We start from the raw sequence: 18878 nt of genomic DNA, 5'->3' as shown, positions 1-18878 counted from the left end.
AAAACTTTGTAAACATTCCGTCGAGCGAAAAGGAAAGAAAACGCGAAGCAGCTCGAGCGGCCGGGGCCATCTCTCCATCCATGTAGAAGTGTGAAACACTTTACTTTTGCATTGTACGTCGACATCGCTTCACACAGAACATCATTCCACTGGCAAAATTGTCAGGTGCTGCTGTGACTAATTGGAACGGACCCTCACATGCTTCGGACGTTATTCCTCCTCCAATTCTCACTTAGGAGATTGTCCTTCGATCACACGTAATCTCCAGAAGACCGAAGACTTCGTTGACCGAAGTCTCCCCATAGAGTAATCCCTTTCTTAGATGGATCGACACGGCGGACTTTACAAGTAATTCCATGGCAATCACTGGGGGGCGAAGCACAGGGCAGTTTCTACGAATTTGATGTAGACATGTTGTATTAATGAATTTAAATTCCTTATATAGACCGGCTGGCGATCTACCGCGCCAACAAATCAGAGACCGTGATAAATGGAGCAGGATAAGGATGTCATTTGAAAGTGGATGTCACAGTATACGTCATTTTTGAAATTTGCTACTAGATCCGACACGCACCATCCCGTTACTTGACCCTCAAATCCACGAACTATTCCTACTTTTCATAAGTTTTTTTTTTGCAATCTTGTGAGGGTATTTTTTGGATTTTGTAAAGAAGAGATCAAATGCCAATAGGCATGGGACTTTGTTGGTAAAAGGATTGAGGGGTGGGGACGCTAGTATCATAAGTGCGGGGCTCGACTCCCGTACTCTGCAAAGAGGTAGATAAAAAATCGGAGAGAGATGATGGTTAGAGATAGGATAGATGAAAAGAAAAGGAGATAGAATTCAATTTCTCCTCCTTTGAAAAAGATAGCGTAGATAAGATAAGCAACAAGAAACGTTTAAGCCCGAGCCTCACCATTATTGCTGAGGTGGGGTCGGCCTTCGAAGCGTACGTGAGACGAGTTTATGGCTCGTGCAGCTCGGTCCGAAGACCGGGGAAAGTTTAGGCGCCCAGTCAAGTACCGTGGGATTGATGTTGTATTGGGCTTGTAGAATCTCAAGGCTTATGATGTTGGGCCCAAGTGAAATCATCGTAAGAAGGTTAGGCCCAGGAAAGGCAAAGAAGGCCCAAACACATGCACAAGCCCAATTCACGAAGCCAGTTCAGACTTCTTCTTCACTGATGGCTTGATCGTTGTGTCATCGTCACCAATAGATGCCTTGTGTTTTTCACTTCCTTGGAAAATGTTTTTTTTTTATATATTTTTCGGCATTTGGTTCACAAAAAATAAAATAATCAAGAAATACATTTTCCATTCATAGGAAAAACAATTTCAAAAATAAGAAAAACGATTTCCTCTTTTTAAAAAGAGGAAAACATTTTCCCTCATCTTTCCTCCCTTTCCAATCTTTTCTTTTAATTATTTATTATTATTTTTTTATTTCCTTTTCTTCCTATGTTGGTCGCCGGCCACGGCAATGACTGGCAATCAGTCACAAGCGAGGCACTAGCTCGCTGGCCTTTGTAGAGGCCTGTGACTAGCATTGGTAGAAGAAAAGAAAAGAATATAAAATATAAAAATTAAAAAAATATTATCAGAAAATCCCGATGTCTAAAAAAATTATAAAATTTTTTCACTTTAGTGTTGATTGTGTCTCGTAGGACAGTCGGGGTCCACGTCGGCAATTTTAGTCTAGCAGAAAATCAAATGAGATTTTCCATACCAAATAGCGGAAAATATGTTCCACCCTCAACCAAACACCGGAAAATATTTTCATTTTTCTAAAAAATGACTTCCTGAAAAATATCTTTCACACACGTCACCTTTTTCGCAAAACAAATGGAGCTTAAAACTTCTTGCCATTCTCCCCTGAATTTTGGGCTACATATGAAGATGCAATGTTTCTTGAAAAGACACGGTAAAATCCTTAGGGTTCTTGAGCGAGCTGTGTTCATTTCTTGTCTAGACGGTTCTTATGTTGCCCCTTGGGTAGCCGCTTATTTTGATGGGTACCAAAGTTAAATGCATTGTTTTGTCAGTTGTGTGCAAGAGTGACTGATAACATCATGCAGGTTGACAGAATGGCTGTTAGGGGCGTTAATGTTCTCAAATCGTTATGATGGAGGAAGCAAACTGAAGAAGAGGAAGAAGATCAATTTCACAATCCAGGAACACACAGCACTTCCTCAGAAATAATACAGCAAAATAAATGAGTACATAAGAACCGAAAGCAGTGAACACAGGAAAGGAAAGAAGAAAAGAACAGACTTTTGACTCTTTTTTTTTCTCTCTTTTTCTCTCATCACTGGCATGTTCTACCATCGGGACTCAGATTTATTTCAACCAAATTCACCAAATAATAGCTCATTGCAGAACCCAAAAGTGACCCCCCCCACCACCCACCTCTGTGTTTCAAGCTGATCATTCTCGTAATGTCTCCAAATTTACCTCGTCACGAGAAGAATGTCCCAACGACACTCAATCCAATGACCGCCATCATTCCAGGCACCATCAATTTCCCTTCACCGGATATGTCCACTGGCACGCTGTCGGCTACCGGGCTCTTCGCCAAAGCCGCTGGCTTCTTCTTCGGCTTCACTGGGGCAGGCGCTGGTGCGGGTGGCTTCGGGCCAAATATGCTCATAGGAAGCAGGACCTTGTTCACCAGATACACGGCCAACTGGCCGTCTGAATATATTATTTGGTCCACTGTTGCATTGGTGACACCAGTCGATATATTCACACTGCTACCGGAAGTAGTCAAAGTCAGTGGGAACTCGAACTTCCCGCTCCCACCGGCCTGCGTCCTCAGCGGATTGCTGACGGTTTGGAACTGGGACACGGACAAGAAGTTCGGGACTACATGGAACTGCACGAGCTCGACCTGCTGCTCAGCTGAGAGCTGGTTCAAAGTCCCAGACTTGAGGCTCGAGAAGTCGTTGTCGTTCGGGGCGAAGATGGTTAGGCCGTTGTTCGAGTTGTTAAGCTGCGCGTTGATCTGTTTGTCAACCGAGGTGACCCTCAAGAGCTTGAGCAGCACCGTGAATTGGCCCGCCTTGGCGAGGATCTTCGTGATGTCTGGTGGGCCTGCAGGAACCGGGCCTAGGGAAGGCGGAGCCGGGCCTAAGGCAGGCGGAGCCGGGGGGGAAGCAGGCGGAGCCGGGGGCGACACAGGCGGAGCCGGGGGAGACACAGGCTGAGCCGGGGCTGCCGCAGGCTGAGCCGAGGTGGCAGAGCAATGGAAGAGCAGGACCAGCAGGAGTGGAAACGACAGGCACTTCATCATACTTTCTTTCTCTGCGCTTGGTGAAGGGAAGGGATTGTGAAGAGAGGACAGTGAAGAAGTGGTCCTTGAAGAAGCCTGCTGCGTTGTGTGAGGGAAAGAGGAGGGAGAGACTTGCAATTTATTTGGAAACCTGGGAAAGAGAGTGGTGATCACTAAAGTTTGGAGAAAATGAAAATTAGGTGAGAGGTTACAATTTTTAGTTAGGGGGAATTCAGTAGTTAGCACCTCAATGATAAAGTGTTGTGCTAAAAGCAAAACATGGATGAAATAAATGGAGAGAGAGACAGAAAGAGAGAGCTGTGGGAACAATTCACTGTTACAGCAACTAGTTTGCTTGAGAAAGCAGGAAAAATAGCAGAGGGGGAGATCAAATGGGCATGGCAAATCAGGCCATGCATGATTGCTTGGATTTCACTTTGTATTTATTTCTGGTACAAAATCAATTTGCTAGCCAACAAACTTAGGAGAGAAGAAGCTTTTGCGGCTTCCATCTCTTTTGCAAGGGAGATGAACTCAGATTCATGTTTTTTGCTGCAGAGGATAGGGCCCAACGCTCTCATCGCCTTGATGAGGATTTGAGTTTGACTTCTGCATAGCAAACTTTGGGAATTCCCCTTTCATTTTTCCCCTAGTACCTTGTTATTCATCATTGAAATGTGAAACACGAAGTGGGGCAATGCATTACTTGCAAGCACCAAACGTCCCAGTGGTTTTAGAAATTTGCATTTCTCTCAGCTCTGATCCAAGTTGGGTTCAACATTTTGAAAGCCCTTTTTTTGGAGTGTTTGGCAACCATTCCCAAGGGACTTTAGGGGGGTGAAAGCTGGCCTTGGGAAGGCTGAAAGTTCAATGCCGGTAGGAACCGGCATTGAGCTTTCAGTATTTTCAAAATTTTGAAGGCCTTAATGAATGAAAATCATCATTTGCCTATTTTGCCCTCAAAACCTTATTAAATATATCCAATTTTACCCCTTAGAGCAGGGGTCAGCGAGATCGCGCAACCCAGGTGATTGTCACCTAGGTCGCACAATTCCAGGCGTTGGGTGACTCTCACTTGCAATCGGCCTAAGCCCTTCGCCGGAGGGTTTGATTTTACATATATAAAGAAAAATACAGTCAAAGCCATTTGCAATTTTCTTTTGCCAAACACTACACGACTCAAAATTACTTTACATTGAATTTTTTACCCAACGCAATTTGCCTTTCCCCAAAGCTCCTTATGCTCAGGGCTTTGCATTTTTACAAATCTCATATTCAAAGCGGAACCAAACGCTGCCCGAGACTAGCTAGTGGCATTCATGTGCTCTGTAATGCATCCCTGGATCCATATTGAAGAGGAAACGGACATTTCACCTCACCCATTATTAATCCTTGGTAGGTCTTTCAGATGTCCAGTTACAAACAAGGTGATTGGCGCCGCGGAACATACATGAGAAATATCATCCGCTTGAAAAGCTGACGTCTTTCGCCACTTCCGTTCGAATGGACTAACTGAAATCTCAACCAGACAGGATTTGCCGTAATCTTGTCCTCAATGATTGAGATGTAAGTTTCTTCTTCCCAGGTTTGCAGCAGAAAGCGGGCTCTTTTATGCTATCGAAGAAAATTATCTTTCTCGCAAAAACTGTTTGCTACACTCGAGCCCCATATCACATCGTGCTCGTACGGCACATTTTAAGAAGGGATATCGACACAAATGGTCCCTGAAGTTTGGTCCGATGTGCAATATGTTTCACAAATTTTTGATTCATGTTTAAGCTAGTCTTCGAGCTATATAAAGTGTTTAATACTGTCCCTGAATTTGAATTAAGGGAATGACAACAGGACAACACTGGACATTTTCATAGAGTCTAGGAACTAAATTGAGCAAGTGCCTAAAGATGCGAGACTACATTGAACAGACCAGGAGTTCGGGAGGACCACATTGTACATCAGGCTAAAGCTCGTGGATCATTTGTTTAATCTTTCCTTAAAAGAATGCATCAGAAGCCCCATATTATAGCTGTTGTGTACAGTTCTGTGTCGCTGCTGATGGCTTGCATCTTGCACCCTTCAAGCGCAAGGTACCTTTCGCAGGGGGCCCAACAGCTGAATCTTCGACGCCACCGCGCGCGCACAGCCATGGGTAAGATTCACAATCAATCATCCCAGCATGATCTATCTCGACATTCGCCTTTCCCTTTCTGATGGCTGGCAAACACACGACGGCTTAATCATATTTATTTGATCGTAACCCGCTTCCTAAGCTAAAAAAAAATAAGAGCTTACGGCAGTGACTGCATGAATCCAGTGCATAGCATCTGGATATCCATCTAAAACTTGGGTTGAGTGCATTAGAGGTCCTAAAATTCATTGTCGAAGTGCACTTTTGTCCTAAAACTTGTCGAATTTAGTGCAATGGAGTGCTTCTGTTTACACCATCAATTTGTCTAACGGAAAATGCTAACGTGAAATCTTCTAAATTAATTTCTCTTTCCTACATGCCATGTTTTATTCTTTTCTTAAATAAGATAAAAAAAAAAAGGCTAAATTTTTCTATAAAAATACAATCCAAAAAATAAAAATGAAAGGCCCACGTTGGTGGGACGCCGCCGCCGCCGCCGCCATTGCCGAAGGGGGCCGGTGGAGGTCGCTAGACCCGGCAAGGCTCACCTAGATCTAGGCAACGCCGCCTCTACCCTGTGGTCGACAAGACCTTGCTCAAGGCTAGCAAGGATCAGCCACCCTCGGCCTCCAGCCCCTCCAGAGATAGGCGGCAGCACCCCATAGGCAAGGCTGTGCCATTCTTTTTTTTTTTTTTTAATGTTGTTTTATTTAAAGAAAACTTCATTTTTTTTAGTTTTTAATCTAATTTAAACAAGATTTGAAGAAGAATATACTAAAAAAATATCACATAGGAGAGATAAATTTATTTTAAAATACCACATATTTATTTTAAAATACCACATCGATATTTTCCAAATAAATTGATATTGTAAATGGAAAGATTTGATTGCATCAATTGGATAAATTTTCAAACTCAATTGCATTTTTGAAAAAGTTTAAAACTCGATTACATTTTCATGACAAGTTTTAATACGTCAAATGCACTTATCCCTAGCTATATTGCCAAACATGCAACTCTCCACAGTTGAGATAAAGTATTAAGTAGTTATAAAGCGCCAAGGCAATTGTGCACATGGCGTTGCGTCCAATAATAAATTGACACATGTTCACTGAGTTGAAATAAAAAAAAAAAAACTTTTTTCTCTTCCATCCCTTATATTTCCGGTCTAACTCCATGGCAGCCGGGCAGCGTTCGGGACTCCTTTTGGTCGACCCTCCAGATCTAGCTGTCCATGGCCGTCGACGCCGAACAAGCCATCATCGGTGGCAGCAATGGCTCCAGATTTGGGCGAACTTCTAGATCTGGAAGTTAGGTCGGCTCTGTCGAGGGGTTGCGATGAACTGACGATGCAGAGGAATTTGGGAAAGAGACAGAGTGAAGAGAAAGTGATGTTGATGGAGAGATGGCGATGGAGTGAAATTATAGGGCGAAAAGGTGAAAAAATACAAACCGTGTGTTTGCGTTTTTGTGTGTGTGGCGAGTTCAAGCTCCAGTTTTGTTGGTTTTTGTTTCTGAGCACAAGCTTGTTCGGACCACAAGCTCCATTTACCCGACCACCCTTGTTTTTTTGGATGAACCTCCATTGCCATCTGGAGATAGAGCTCTTCATGGCGATGAAGCTCTTCGTTGGGAAGACGGAGCCCAACAGCAGCGAGTTCCACGAGGCCAGAACTGGATCTAGACGAGCAAAGCCTGGACGAACAAGAAGACACAGCCATGGAGGAGGGGGTGTACTCATGGGTGAAGAAGGAAGAAGAGACATTGAATTTTTCTTTTAATTCAAAACTCAGCAGACACATGTGAACTATTATTATACAACATAAATAAAAAAAACACAAGTCCCGTCAGCAATTGACGTGGCGCTTTGTAACCACCGAGTATTTTCTCCCTCGTTAGACTGTCCGTGTGTCTGCATGAATAGATTCTCATCACAGATCTCAATATCTTTAGTATACAACTCAAAGGAGATCTAACATAGGCCGAGAATCAGATTAACTACCAAGTAATTGTCCATCCCAAATTAGTTACTGAACACAGAAATCCCCCACAAGAAGCTACCTCACCATCCACGTCCAGCGTGCAGGAGAGATTACATGCTGAAAAGATTACCGGAAGTATAAGCATCAATCCTCTCCAATGTAAAATGCCAACAAATGTAAAATGCCAACAAAAAGTTTCACCCATATGGACATCATCTGCGGCTAAATGTAGGTGCCCATTTTGCTGGCTCGATTCTCTTATTGGAGGAACCAAACAACAGGATAAGATGCTCATACAAATTGAAGCCCTCTCAATCGACTTACAGCTTCTTGACCTAAGAATTGTAATATATCATGTCTCTTCTGGTTTCCTCTCTGCCAATGCATCTTCAGCTTTCATTTTAACCGGAACGAAATCTGGCACACGACCAAATGTCAATGAATAGGTGATGCTATCATTGGACAGACAAATGATCGATAACAAAAGTTCACAAGTTAATCAGACGTATCAATATGGGAATGGAAAAACGAGTACCTGAAAGAAAGTCATATCTCTTCCACTCGCAAACAAGTGATGCTGAAGAAAAAATAAAAACACACAAGAAATAATCAGTATGACTAAGAAAGATTAATGCCAAAATGTCGAACAACCATATTCAGCCTACAGCGACTTTCATCATTGAAGTGTCGTAAGTACAGTCATGCTCAAATACGTTAATTCACAATAAAGATGATCAAGATAAGCCTTGAAGAGAAGTATCAAGTTCATCCAAGCAAGTACACCAAAAGATAGCTTTGCATAGTTATTCCGCAGTGGAATGTGTTTTAACGTTTTCCATGTTCAGGTCAGAAATCCCTATTCACTCTCTCCGCTACCAAGGAGAACTTACACACTCGAACGAGAATTGCCAATTTAAGTTGAAGAATTCCACAAGGACCAGACAAGAACAACCGTATCTCTAGAGGAGGGTAAATGAAAAGTGGACGAGGCAATTCAGAGCAGCAGACAATTAAGCTAGGGCAAATTCCAGTTTCCACTTGAAAATGAAATGACACAACTCCCTTTCGGGGGAAGAAATAGGTTTCACGAGCCAAATAACGAGTGAATAATTTACTCGCGGTACTTTGTCGAACCAAAGCCAAGGGCCTCCCCGCCTCAATCCTCAAAAGTTTCTTCAAAGAAACTTCAAAGTGTAATCATTCCAGAAATTGTTTCTAAAACAACTGAAAACCATTCATGAAACTCGAATAACCAACAAATCCACAACATTTTATAGCTTCATCAAGTAAATAAAGGTGGAACCAAAGTACACCCGATGTCGAACCTTACATGGCGAAACTCGACATCACAATAACATCAAGCATTCAATTTGTATTTGTCGCAGGAGCTGAAGTTTGAACGAAAGAGAGAGAGGAACTTACACAGGTGGTTATACTGGAAAGATTTCTTGCGGTCGCGGGCAGCAGCTAAGGCATACGCGTCTTCGCAAAGCTGCTCGATAAACTTTTCCTGCAACAATCCCAGGAGCTGAGTAAGAACCAGAAGCAGGACACAGGTTTCGTCACTCACCAAAGCAAGCATGAATGCATCAAACCATCGAAATACTAAAGCTGGGCTTGGAGTGACTGGTGATTTGATTCCCAGGGTTTAGCAACTATGGGAAATGCCGCAGAAACAAGTATGGAATCACCAACAAAACCAGAGCTAAAACAAGCAATACCGTGGCTTTGTTGATGACGAAATAAGCCTCGTGATTGATGCGCGAGTCGGACTCTTCGCTCTTCGCGATCGTCTTGATCCTGTTCATCGGGAAGCTACAGAGCTTCGAGTCGTCCCTGCTCTCGTCGCCGTCCTCTCGCTCCTGATGCTTCCGTTTGTTCTGAACCGCCGAGCCCGTGAGGAGCTCTCGCATCTTGGCGCTCCGATCTCCCTTCGGTTCCTCCCGCTCTCCTCCTCGCGACTCGGCGCTCGAGGAAGGAACGACCAGAACCTCGGGTTCGCGCGCGACGCCATTGCTCTTGCTCGATGCGCGCTCCCCTTTGCCCGCGCCGCCTTGCTTCGGCTTCCGACGCTTCCGCTCCTTCTTGCCCGCCGGATCAGCGTCGCGTTCGCGCCTCTTCGGGCTCTGGTTTCTCTTCGACTCGGTCTCCCGCGCTTGCGATTCGGTGCTCGAGGACGGGACGATTAGGACCTCAGGCTCAGGCGCGACGCCATTGCTCCTGCCGGCTTGAGGCGTCTCTCGCTTGTTTTTAATGGCGGGAGCGTCGGCCTTGCTCTTCTTGTTCGACGTCTGGGAGCTTCCCACTCTCTCTCTGGATTTGGTCCCTGTCATCGTTTCAACGTTTCCATGGATTGGCGCCGATTCTTTTGCAGAGGCGATCGAATTTGAGGGGAGATTAGGGCACAACGCCAATTTGGGGATTCATCTGATCGTGGGCCGTTTCGGCCCGCCTTGAGTGGAGGCTAACTTCTACTTCTTCTCTGGCTTTTTATATCTTTGTTACCACCAAGCACATTCTCATCATTTTAATGATTTTTTCCCGCCAACTTCATTGCTGAAGGCAACCCGCCTCTTTTTTTTTTTTTTTAATTTCTCTTTAACATTAGCGAATCTATTTGGCCGAAACACCGTTGCAGATGCAGATCAGGCATCCTTGCCCGGTTACTCGCGAAGGGACTATCTTTGCGGCACCAAGAGCGCCGCAATGCCGAGGTAGCCAGAGCATTTCCGAACATTGTGCTACAAGGATGCCTAGGTTCGCCATCCTGCAGTCTAATATGCCGTTTTTTTCTGTTTCGCTTGTCTTGCTTGTTATCGAGTCGAGCGAATGCATCTCTCGCTCGCTTGCCATTTGTGGGCGGAAAACCGAACTAGCAAAACAGTAGTTTCTCTTCCTCTATAACAGATTCTTCATGAGGTTGCTTATCTAGCTGTCTGTCCTGAACCTGAGTTTAATAGCCACCATGTTCAGTTTGTCTTAAGTTTTATCGACCCTTCGTGACTATTAAGCGCAATTAAAGGGAAGAAAGACAGATTCATGAAGGACTCTTTTCGACTTGCAGAACAGACCAACTGAGAATGCTTCGTTTACGTTACGAAGGGACGTATAAAGAGGCTCAGGCACTTTCTTTCTGAGAAATTGCTTAGTAGAACACGACATCATGGGCCAATTTGTCCCTTATTTTGTAGACGCACAGATCATTCAAGTACAAAGCAGAAGACCCCACAAAACAGATGCAAACACAGATGTCTTCTTTGATTAAAATGAGAGAGAAAAGGAACAATTTTTTTGTTATCAGCATGGTTAGTACTGAGCGACACCCGCAACACTAGCATACCCAGTTGGCCCCTTGAACCGGCAAACTTTGCAGAGAGGTGACAACAGAGATGGTGTTTGGTACTTGTCCTCGCCACCCATCATCGGCATCGGAACGCCGACCTTCACAGGGCTCACATAGTTTGGCCTGTAAGTCTTGCCCAGAACTCCTTCAACAAGGTCTGACAGATTAGAAAACCTGAACTGTGTCTCCAAGTGAGCGAACGCATCGTCCTTCGGTATTTGATAGTTGTGAACCTGGTTCTCTTTTTCGCCAATCGGCCTTACCCTCACGTCCATTTCGAGCAATCCGCTCACTGTCACCCTCACAGAGTTAGTATCATCGGTCCTTTCGACTATCACGGTCCTGTCCAAGTCTTCATGCCTCCACTCGGCCTCTCCGTCGGTGGGGACTTGGACCGCCTCGTTGTCCCAAATCACGTTGAGAGCATCTACATTGTCGTCCCAGCGCGAGACTCTCTTCGCTTTGACGACGAGGGTGTGGTTGTCAAAAATGACCGCGAGGGCTTGGACCCACGTGAAGTCGCGTGTCCGTCCCTCAGGGCGGGTCCCGATGAAGTGGGCATTGATGTGGAGATTGTCATCGGAGACGAGCGCAAAGTTCCCTCCGGTTGCCCCGTGGAAGTAGAACATTACACCATCGCCGCCCACGAACCGAGGGTCGTAACAGAGAGAGCCATATCCCTTGCAGTTGGGCTTTCTATCTGCGCGAGTGAAGAAGAAGGGGTGAATAGCAATACGTGATCCTGTTCCCCCATGGTTCAAACTTTTTGAGAAGAACTTTTGTGTCAAAATCGATCTCGAGGATTCACTGATTTTGTCTGCATAAATCTAGCCAAGACTAGAAAGACAACTATCATGCTTGTGTTTTCAAAGTAGCAATAAGAAACCAGCTTAAGACGTAGGAATGTTGTATCAGGAGAGTGAGAGAAGCTTGCTTACATTTGCAAGTGGCTTCACAGTTGCTGCTGCTGCAGTCGATGAAGCAACCCTTCTGCTTCTTGTTCTTCTTGGGCTTCCTCTCCGGGCACTGAGCAGGGCAAGTGAGCTTCTTGAGATGACACTTGCCGAACGCCACGCAAAGCGCTCGTTCCCGGCCAGAAGATGACTTATGTAACATCACGTACTTCGTCGAATTGGGGTCAGAAGTCTTCATGTTGTTCGTCGCCCCTTGGACCATGGACGCCCCCAGCGAGACCATAACCACAAGGATAGCCATCAAGATCAATGGCTTTCCTCCCTCCATTGTCTTCGAGATGCAATCGCAGCCCCGAATATGCTTCTCTTAATCTTTCTTCCTCTGTTGATTATCAGATGCTTACAGCAGAAAATGATGGATATTCTTGGACGGTTTAGAATGTTGAGAGAGGCCTCTTTATATGGAAATGTGAAAATGTCTAACCTAAACAAGGCCTTGGAGTTCGGCTTAATCCTTGTATTTCTTGCTTCCTAAATAAATATAGGTTTTGACTAAGAATTACAGACCATTCTTAACATCTTTTATAAGTCTTATTTTAAATTTTGAAAGAGCGTAAAGCTTCTGTGTGCCAGTTGTAATGCTATTTGCAATACTTGAGCTTGCAGCAAACTTATCGACCTTGCCGACATATGCTCTACTTAATTGCTGAAGTTACGGTAATCGTCATAAGATTCACTCTCTGCTCATTATCCACATTCCCGGAAGCAAAACCAGTAAATTTTCGGCCAAGGGGTTAGTTGCAAGCTGACAAGTTATAACTCAGGTTAGGACTTTAGTATTCAAGAAAATCCGTGTTTCAAGTTCGATAGTTGCTTAATATTGTTCTCATGGCAACAATTCACTGAGAGGTAAACACTTTTTTTTTTTTTTCAAAATCCTCTAATCCAAGCAAGGGTTACCGTAATGCACATTAATTCTTCTTGCTTAGGCCCATGCATAGCGAACTCCTCTTTATATAAAATAACCGCTGCGGTACTCTTATGACTAGCTATGATGGTTAGGACAGAGTATCAAGCTTGAGAAGTTTTTCAGACAAGTTTTCATCCCTCGAATGTGACATGTCATGGTGCTGAGGGGCAGGCCCATGCGGCTTTTGAACTCGTGAAAGAGTAATTCAACCTTATGTAAGAACCTAAACTCCACTCGAGGCAGGGAGTTTTCCCTTTCTCTGGGCCAAGCCACTTTTTGAGCTCGAAAGATTGCTTTTCCCTGAGGAGATATGAGTAAGATCCAGCTTATCATATCCGAATTAAACAAAAAAAAGGAGTAGGAGGAGTAGGAGAAAAGATAATTTATGCATTCTGGGAAACTTAAACTCCACTTTATACATTCCAAAGCAGATACTTCGTTACGTTTCTGCTACGCACAGTCCATGTGGTTTGAACTTTGAGCCACCCTTAAATTTGCCTTGGATCCGCTGTTCCCACAGACTAAAACTCACACGTAATTCCGAGCTGCTACATCTGTCTTTAATGGAAATCTCAAGTCTTTACTAAGGCACTTGTTTCGTTTTTAGTACTTCATTTACGTTGGATTCAACAGAAGGAACACCTCATGGGAACTAAGGTAAAGTAGAGCGCATGCTTGGTGTGATCACACTTTGATTTTAATCGTTATCGTCCGAAAGCTTCCGAGTTCAGCTTCTATTCGATGATTGCCAGATAATATAGTAAAATGGTTTTATATTTCTGTGGGAGGCAACTCCCGCCAGAGTTCTAAGTTAAACTAGCATTGACCAAGCAATCTTGGAAGAATCAACTAACCTTTATTGCTGGAGCAGAAAGCCATGGACATTAATGGGAAAAGTCTAAGTCTTGATACTACAGAATTCGATAATGGTCATCGGGAATTAAATGAACTACTTGCACCCAGCAACAAACAACGAAACCCTTTAGCTATAGAGTAAAGTGCGCGTACATCAAACGCGTTTTAGTGGCTGCTCACATCGGCCACAAAGATTGGTCAGTCCACACCGCCCTCAAAATGCCCGACTTTTTACCCACGGGACAGACCTTAACTGGCCGAGTTAGTCAACAGAATTACCATGGACTCTGCTCCAATAAATCTTCAGTGCTTTAACAATGGAAATTCATACAGTTAAACCTCGGAATTACTAAAGTTTCGTCAACTTATTTTTTACAACCGGGACATCGACGTAACCATATTTTGAAGGAATGTTATATACACATTCAGTACGCAGGAGGAAACACTAAAGCTGGACCCAAAAACTAAGACATGAGGGGAGGACGAGCATCATAAAGTAACCTATCAATGAAACCAATATGACTGTGAAAAGAATGTTCCCAGGTCAACAAGGTGAAAGTGAAACTATTGGAATATGGGGAGATCATTATTTGGCTGTGGGTTGAAAGTCAAATCACCTCCTTCGACCGCCACAATGCTGTTCGAGGCTCCTCCTTCGATTTCACTCGCCATTTTGAGGAAGTATGTATGCCTGCACAAGCAATGTCTCATCAAAGAGATACAAGGTAGAAATGACATTCATTTAGGTAGATAAGTTACCATCGTGAATCCGCTGTCAACTCCGGATGGAAGGCAGTCCCAAGCAAGTTCCCTTGCCTGACAGCTACAATTACTTTCTTTTCAGATCCTTTGTTCTCCTAAATGTTACAGCAACAAAGAAAGGTTCAGAAGGAGATAAATTACAGGAATGTGATATATGGAAACTTTCCTGGGGAAGAGAGAGATCCTGACAGAAGGGCATCTTGATACCCCAGGAAAAGGAAAAATATGTTCTAAATTGGATCTATGTCCAATGGATCACCTACTAGGGAAAAGTATTTCATTGAACAATGCAAACAGAAAAATCTGGTGCATCTACTAATTGAAGAACAAGGTTTAGGCAACCATAAAAGCATACTAATGTAGACTCCAAACAGGAAAACAAGAACAAAAGAGCTCAAATAAATCATCTACAAAAAAAAAAAAGTGATGGCACACTTTGAGACTTAGGAATTTCACTTAGCCTCAAGCTTCACTGAAGTAAATGTAACATCAAAAGGAACCTACAACATTAAAAAAGGTCATAGAAGAAAACTTCCACAATAATACCTAGATTTCAAGCTATGACTTATTTAAAGCCCCCTTCACCGTCACTTCCCTTTGGGTCAACATTGTCGAACCAGGATACAGCAAGCTCATAGTACAAATTTAGTAGCTCTCTGACACTATTGTAATCTTTACTTGATGAGCTGCTTGTACTACAAGCCAACGAGATGAAGCTGCCCTGCATCTCACTGCACAAGCCACCCATATGACAGTGCCTGAAGGGAAACAGTATGCATGGCCAAAACTAGTATGGCAACCCTGTAATTTGTTCTAATGGCTACCAGATCATATCAAAACAACTTTTTTCTTGCATCAAGGCCGCTTTCTCAACACATCAAAATGAAAGTGAGCAAAAGAAAAGTACATGATGGAGGTCGATCCAATGCATAGTATCAGCAGTGTTGCTTCTAATCCAACTGAAGGCATAAAGGCGGGGCAGTAAGGTAGATCAGCAGGCCCAAACTCAATTCGCTGGAAATCGCGGCTAAGCATCCTCAAGAAAAACTGAAGACTAAACAGAATGTCCAATTTGATCGTTGTTCTCAGAAATGATGGTTGATATCTACTGCTTCATTTTATCACTTTTCCATATTTGTGCCTTTACTCGATCAATCTAATTGTTCTAGACCGTTAGAAAAGTAAAAGTCAACCAAAATTTTGATACACAAAGTGAACAAACTTCCTTCTTATAAAACTGAACCTAAACTTATTGTAACTCCTTATATAGGAGACCTTTGACAGCGACTGCCACTGACAACTTTTAGGTAGAAATATTCCATATCATAACTATGTTCCTGAGCATGGACCAAAATGTGGAACTTAATACTAATCTATGAAATCAAATAAAAGAATCAAAAGGGGTATTACTCTTGCTCCTCAATTGGAAACTGAAATTCACACTTAATGGGCTTTCCAATGCAAATTATCCCATCAACTCACTGGAATATTTGCATGACAACAACTTCGGCCATTCAAATGAATAGAGCCCGTATGAGCACCGTAAGAGGATTGACAGGGAAATGACAACTCCAGTTGAATTAAGCCCACATTTCAGAATTGGCAGCTACAAATTATAATATGCAACTAAAACATCGCGCCATTGCACTCAAAAGATGCAATATGGTGCAAACAAAACTCTTATAGGAAAAACCCAACAGATACAAATCATGTTTTACGATTCAAAACCTTCAAAGAATTGGCAACCACTATAAAGTCAGAAGCATATCCATGCAAACCTAACCATGAGGCATAGACAAATTTGAAAAACCAAATCTCACCATACCAAATGAACTTGCTTAAATGAAATGAATACCGGCATGCCATACCTCGTGAGCTTCATCCATCGGTTTCTCAGATGGAACTGGATAGTCGGCAAGCACTTCAACTTGTGGCCCTACTTCAAGTATAGCAGGAGCTCGAATAAAAACTCCACGAAATGTATCAGGACCTCCTTCCTTTGCTGCAAGCTCCGGTACTGGAAGATCCACTTCAAAGCTCTGAATCTTGATGTAAGGAAAAAAGAAAAGAAAAAGTCAATTCACACGTCATTGTATAAAAGCAATAACGTGCTCTCTCTTATGCAGGCACAGATATTGTGATATCATAACAATCACTTCGGCATAAAAGTTACATTTACTGGACACGAAGATAAAGTCGAGGTCACGCTCACGATCTCGCATGTGACAGCAGGTAGTGCAACAATTATTCTCACAGAAACAGCTACAATGCGTCATAAATAAAGTAGAGCGATGAATTCAGAATCATAAGGGCATGCAGACCTGACTGCCAAAATAGTTCCTGTGGACAGTACAGTCTAGGCCTCCAATAAGATCTTGTCCTCCTGCTTTTTGTCCTGTGAAAAACAAGCATCCCTTTTCAACTATCTGAACTTCATCACCAGTATTCCTCACATTGCATTCAGGAATGTCAAAACAATTAATTTTGTAGCAGTACAATCTTCAGGCCTATTATGAAGCTACAAGAGAAGACCCACCAGTTACTTTGTCAGCCAGGAATATGAGACCAGCGCAGGTTCCCCAGACAGGCTTTCCCATCTTAACAAACTCTCGAAGAGCTGGGAACTGCAGAATTGGAGTACTTGGTTACAAATGACTGAAATAAGTGTACCTTGCTGATAGCGTAACTGGGGAAAAGTAAATTAATTCAGCACAAGTCCGTGAAATTGTACAGGGCACGTTGAAATGCTACCTAACTTGCATGCAGCACAGAAAATAGAAATAATGGTCATGGACTCACCTTTCCTTGAAAAAGGGAATGAACCAACAATCTTATGTCCATCCTCAGAAAACATTTCAGGAAAAGAGAAAAATCATTTCATCCTACTCCACACAAAAAGCTGCTCAAAGAGAACTGGTCGTAAATTCACAAAGGTGGAGAGCACTTAAACTTGCTCCACAGTCACTAAAATCGACGCAGCAATGACAGCTTCTCAGCTTCCTGTCCTAATCTTGTGCTGTCGGGTACGTGATTCCATTGACATTGCCAAAGCGAACATAGACGAATATACTCGACAAAATGCAAATCACTACAGATGAACACGTCTATATGGCGAGAGTCCCTCGAGGTTGTGGGATTCTCAGAATACATCGTCCAAGACAGAGTGACCTCATTTCATCCTACTCCGGCAAAAACCGATACTAGAAGACAATCGGCCGCGAACACGCAAACGCAACGCTATTACACTGACACTGCCAATCCGAAACCTACAGCGGCACTGACGCGTCTCAGTTTGCAATCCAAATATGACACCCGTCGCGAATGAACAGTTGATCGGAAACCAAAAGAAGGCGTGAGCGGGGTGACCGAGCGCGAGTACAAACCAGGTTGTGGAAGTGGGCGAGCTTGGCCATGGTGGTGCTCTCTCCTCCGGGGATGATCAGAGAGCCGACGCTCTGCAATTGCTCCGGCTTCCTTATCTCCACTCCCTTCACTCCGAGCCGGCGAAGCGCTGGCGAACAAACAACAAGAGACAGATTCCTCTCTTGGTTACGAGCCTATGTAAAACAGACAACGGCGCACACGCACGCTCGCGGAGGATGAAGGGAAGAATCGTGCCTGCGATGTGCTCGTTGAAAGATCCTTGGAGAGCGAGGACGCCGACCGCCATCGTCGCGATTTGCTCTTCCCGCTTCGAGAGACGTTGGGGGGTGAGGGAGGGAGAACGAGCGGACCTGTGAATCGTCAGAGCAAGAGACGTGGAGTGATGGAATTGTGAAGGCCTTTCGTTTCGAAAAGCCGCCCTTTTGGTGGGCATTCTCTCTCTCCACCCATATTTATACAAGGCAAAATCTATGTTCGCCATATTCATGTTTCGTGTTTCTTTTCTACATTTTGCATCCCCTTGTGTAAATAGGTCAACTAGTTAAATGAAATGTGTGGAAATTTTTCCCCATTGATGTGCATACTATTGGAGCAAGAGATTCTAATTTCGAACGGGATAATACCACAAACAGTTCCTAAACTTTGATTCAATATGTATTGTCGTCCTTAAACTTTTAATTTGTACAATGTTGAGTTATATCGGGTTATTTATGCATAAGCCAAAATGCATATGATGTTAAAAAGGATATTTGGAGTGCTCTGCTGATCTTTAGAGTTGGTGGCCGATCTCCGAGGTGAACAAGACATTTGGCATTGAAGATGTCTACAAGCTGGAAGGATTTTTAAATAAGGTGAACATCCGAAAGGACATTGATCGATGTGAACAAGTTGAAAATAAGGTGGATATTCATGATGACTTGAAGGTACAAAGATTGGGTGAACAATGGATGGACCTAGTGATGTTGAACAAGTCTAGAACTATGATGTTTATTGAAGCTTGGAAGGACCGCACTTGTCAAGGTGAATATCTTGGTGAAGTCCAAATTGCCAATATGCTTGGAAAAACTAGATTGTTATCAGAGCAACAGATCTTTGGCGTAAAGCAGCTACCTTATAAAGATTAAGTGGAAGACTATGACAACACCGATGATCTTTGTGAGCTCAGTGCATGTGGGGAATCAGTTGGTATGCTGATGTCCTTGGAGATCTTTAGAAGTTGACTGGGTCAAACCAGCAAAGATGATGAATCAACGGGGATGTTGATGTCCTTGGAAG

General features: G+C 43.5%; 4 protein-coding genes across 5 annotated transcripts; all 4 read right to left on the bottom strand.

Moving 5' to 3' along the window:
* Positions 1–2299: 2299 nt before the first annotated feature.
* Positions 2300–3394, bottom strand: LOC115752168 (fasciclin-like arabinogalactan protein 12). The gene has a single exon (XM_048281375.1). The coding sequence runs from the start codon at positions 3287–3289 to the stop codon at positions 2456–2458; it is 834 nt and encodes a 277-aa protein (XP_048137332.1). The 5' UTR covers positions 3290–3394; the 3' UTR covers positions 2300–2455.
* Positions 3395–7366: 3972 nt separating this feature from the next.
* On the bottom strand, positions 7367–9896 carry LOC115752253. Of its 2 annotated transcripts, XM_030690355.2 has the most exons (5): positions 9097–9896; positions 8798–8885; positions 7911–7952; positions 7700–7792; positions 7367–7492 (listed from the first exon to the last, which is right to left on the bottom strand). In XM_030690355.2, the coding sequence occupies exons 1-4, from the start codon at positions 9706–9708 to the stop codon at positions 7728–7730; spliced, it is 807 nt and encodes a 268-aa protein (XP_030546215.1). In that variant the 5' UTR covers positions 9709–9896; the 3' UTR covers positions 7367–7492; positions 7700–7727. The 2 variants fall into 2 exon arrangements, with proteins under 2 accessions (XP_030546215.1, XP_030546214.1); XM_030690354.2 differs by having other exon boundaries at positions 7367–7792; positions 9097–9894.
* A 534-nt stretch (positions 9897–10430) lies between these two features.
* LOC115752215 lies at positions 10431–12139 on the bottom strand. Its single transcript, XM_030690312.2, has 2 exons — positions 11657–12139; positions 10431–11418 (listed from the first exon to the last, which is right to left on the bottom strand). Exons 1-2 carry the CDS (start codon positions 11958–11960, stop codon positions 10682–10684), a joined length of 1041 nt encoding a protein of 346 aa, XP_030546172.1. The 5' UTR covers positions 11961–12139; the 3' UTR covers positions 10431–10681.
* A 1606-nt stretch (positions 12140–13745) lies between these two features.
* LOC115752216 (probable pyridoxal 5'-phosphate synthase subunit PDX2) lies at positions 13746–18052 on the bottom strand. The gene is made up of 7 exons (XM_030690314.2): positions 17838–18052; positions 17603–17730; positions 16756–16843; positions 16541–16614; positions 16088–16264; positions 14217–14314; positions 13746–14148 (listed from the first exon to the last, which is right to left on the bottom strand). The coding sequence occupies exons 1-7, from the start codon at positions 18034–18036 to the stop codon at positions 14022–14024; spliced, it is 891 nt and encodes a 296-aa protein (XP_030546174.2). The 5' UTR covers positions 18037–18052; the 3' UTR covers positions 13746–14021.
* Positions 18053–18878: the final 826 nt, after the last annotated feature.

This window comes from Rhodamnia argentea, chromosome 6 (genome assembly GCF_020921035.1).
Source record: "Rhodamnia argentea isolate NSW1041297 chromosome 6, ASM2092103v1, whole genome shotgun sequence".
NCBI lineage: Eukaryota > Viridiplantae > Streptophyta > Magnoliopsida > Myrtales > Myrtaceae > Rhodamnia > Rhodamnia argentea.
This window is presented reverse-complemented; position numbering and strand designations above follow the sequence as displayed.

Bases quoted from the DNA above. Each gene is read 5' to 3' on its own strand.
- LOC115752168 (XM_048281375.1), bottom strand. From the start codon at position 3,289: ATGATGAAGTGCCTGTCGTTTCCACTCCTGCTGGTCCTGCTCTTCCAT.
- LOC115752253 (XM_030690355.2), bottom strand. From the start codon at position 9,708: ATGACAGGGACCAAATCCAGAGAGAGAGTGGGAAGCTCCCAGACGTCG. The intron at 8,886-9,096 runs GTATTGCTTGTT...GGATTGTTGCAG, and splicing joins TCGTCATCAACAAAGCCACG to GAAAAGTTTATCGAGCAGCT. The intron at 7,793-7,910 runs GTACTCGTTTTT...GTCGTGTGCCAG, and splicing joins GAGATATGACTTTCTTTCAG to ATTTCGTTCCGGTTAAAATG.
- LOC115752215 (XM_030690312.2), bottom strand. From the start codon at position 11,960: ATGGAGGGAGGAAAGCCATTGATCTTGATGGCTATCCTTGTGGTTATG. The intron at 11,419-11,656 runs GTAAGCAAGCTT...TCACTCGCGCAG, and splicing joins CTGTGAAGCCACTTGCAAAT to ATAGAAAGCCCAACTGCAAG.
- LOC115752216 (XM_030690314.2), bottom strand. From the start codon at position 18,036: ATGCCCACCAAAAGGGCGGCTTTTCGAAACGAAAGGCCTTCACAATTC. The intron at 16,615-16,755 runs GTGGGTCTTCTC...TGTTTTTCACAG, and splicing joins CCTGGCTGACAAAGTAACTG to GACAAAAAGCAGGAGGACAA. The intron at 14,315-16,087 runs GTATGGCATGCC...TGTAACATTTAG, and splicing joins CGATGGATGAAGCTCACGAG to GAGAACAAAGGATCTGAAAA.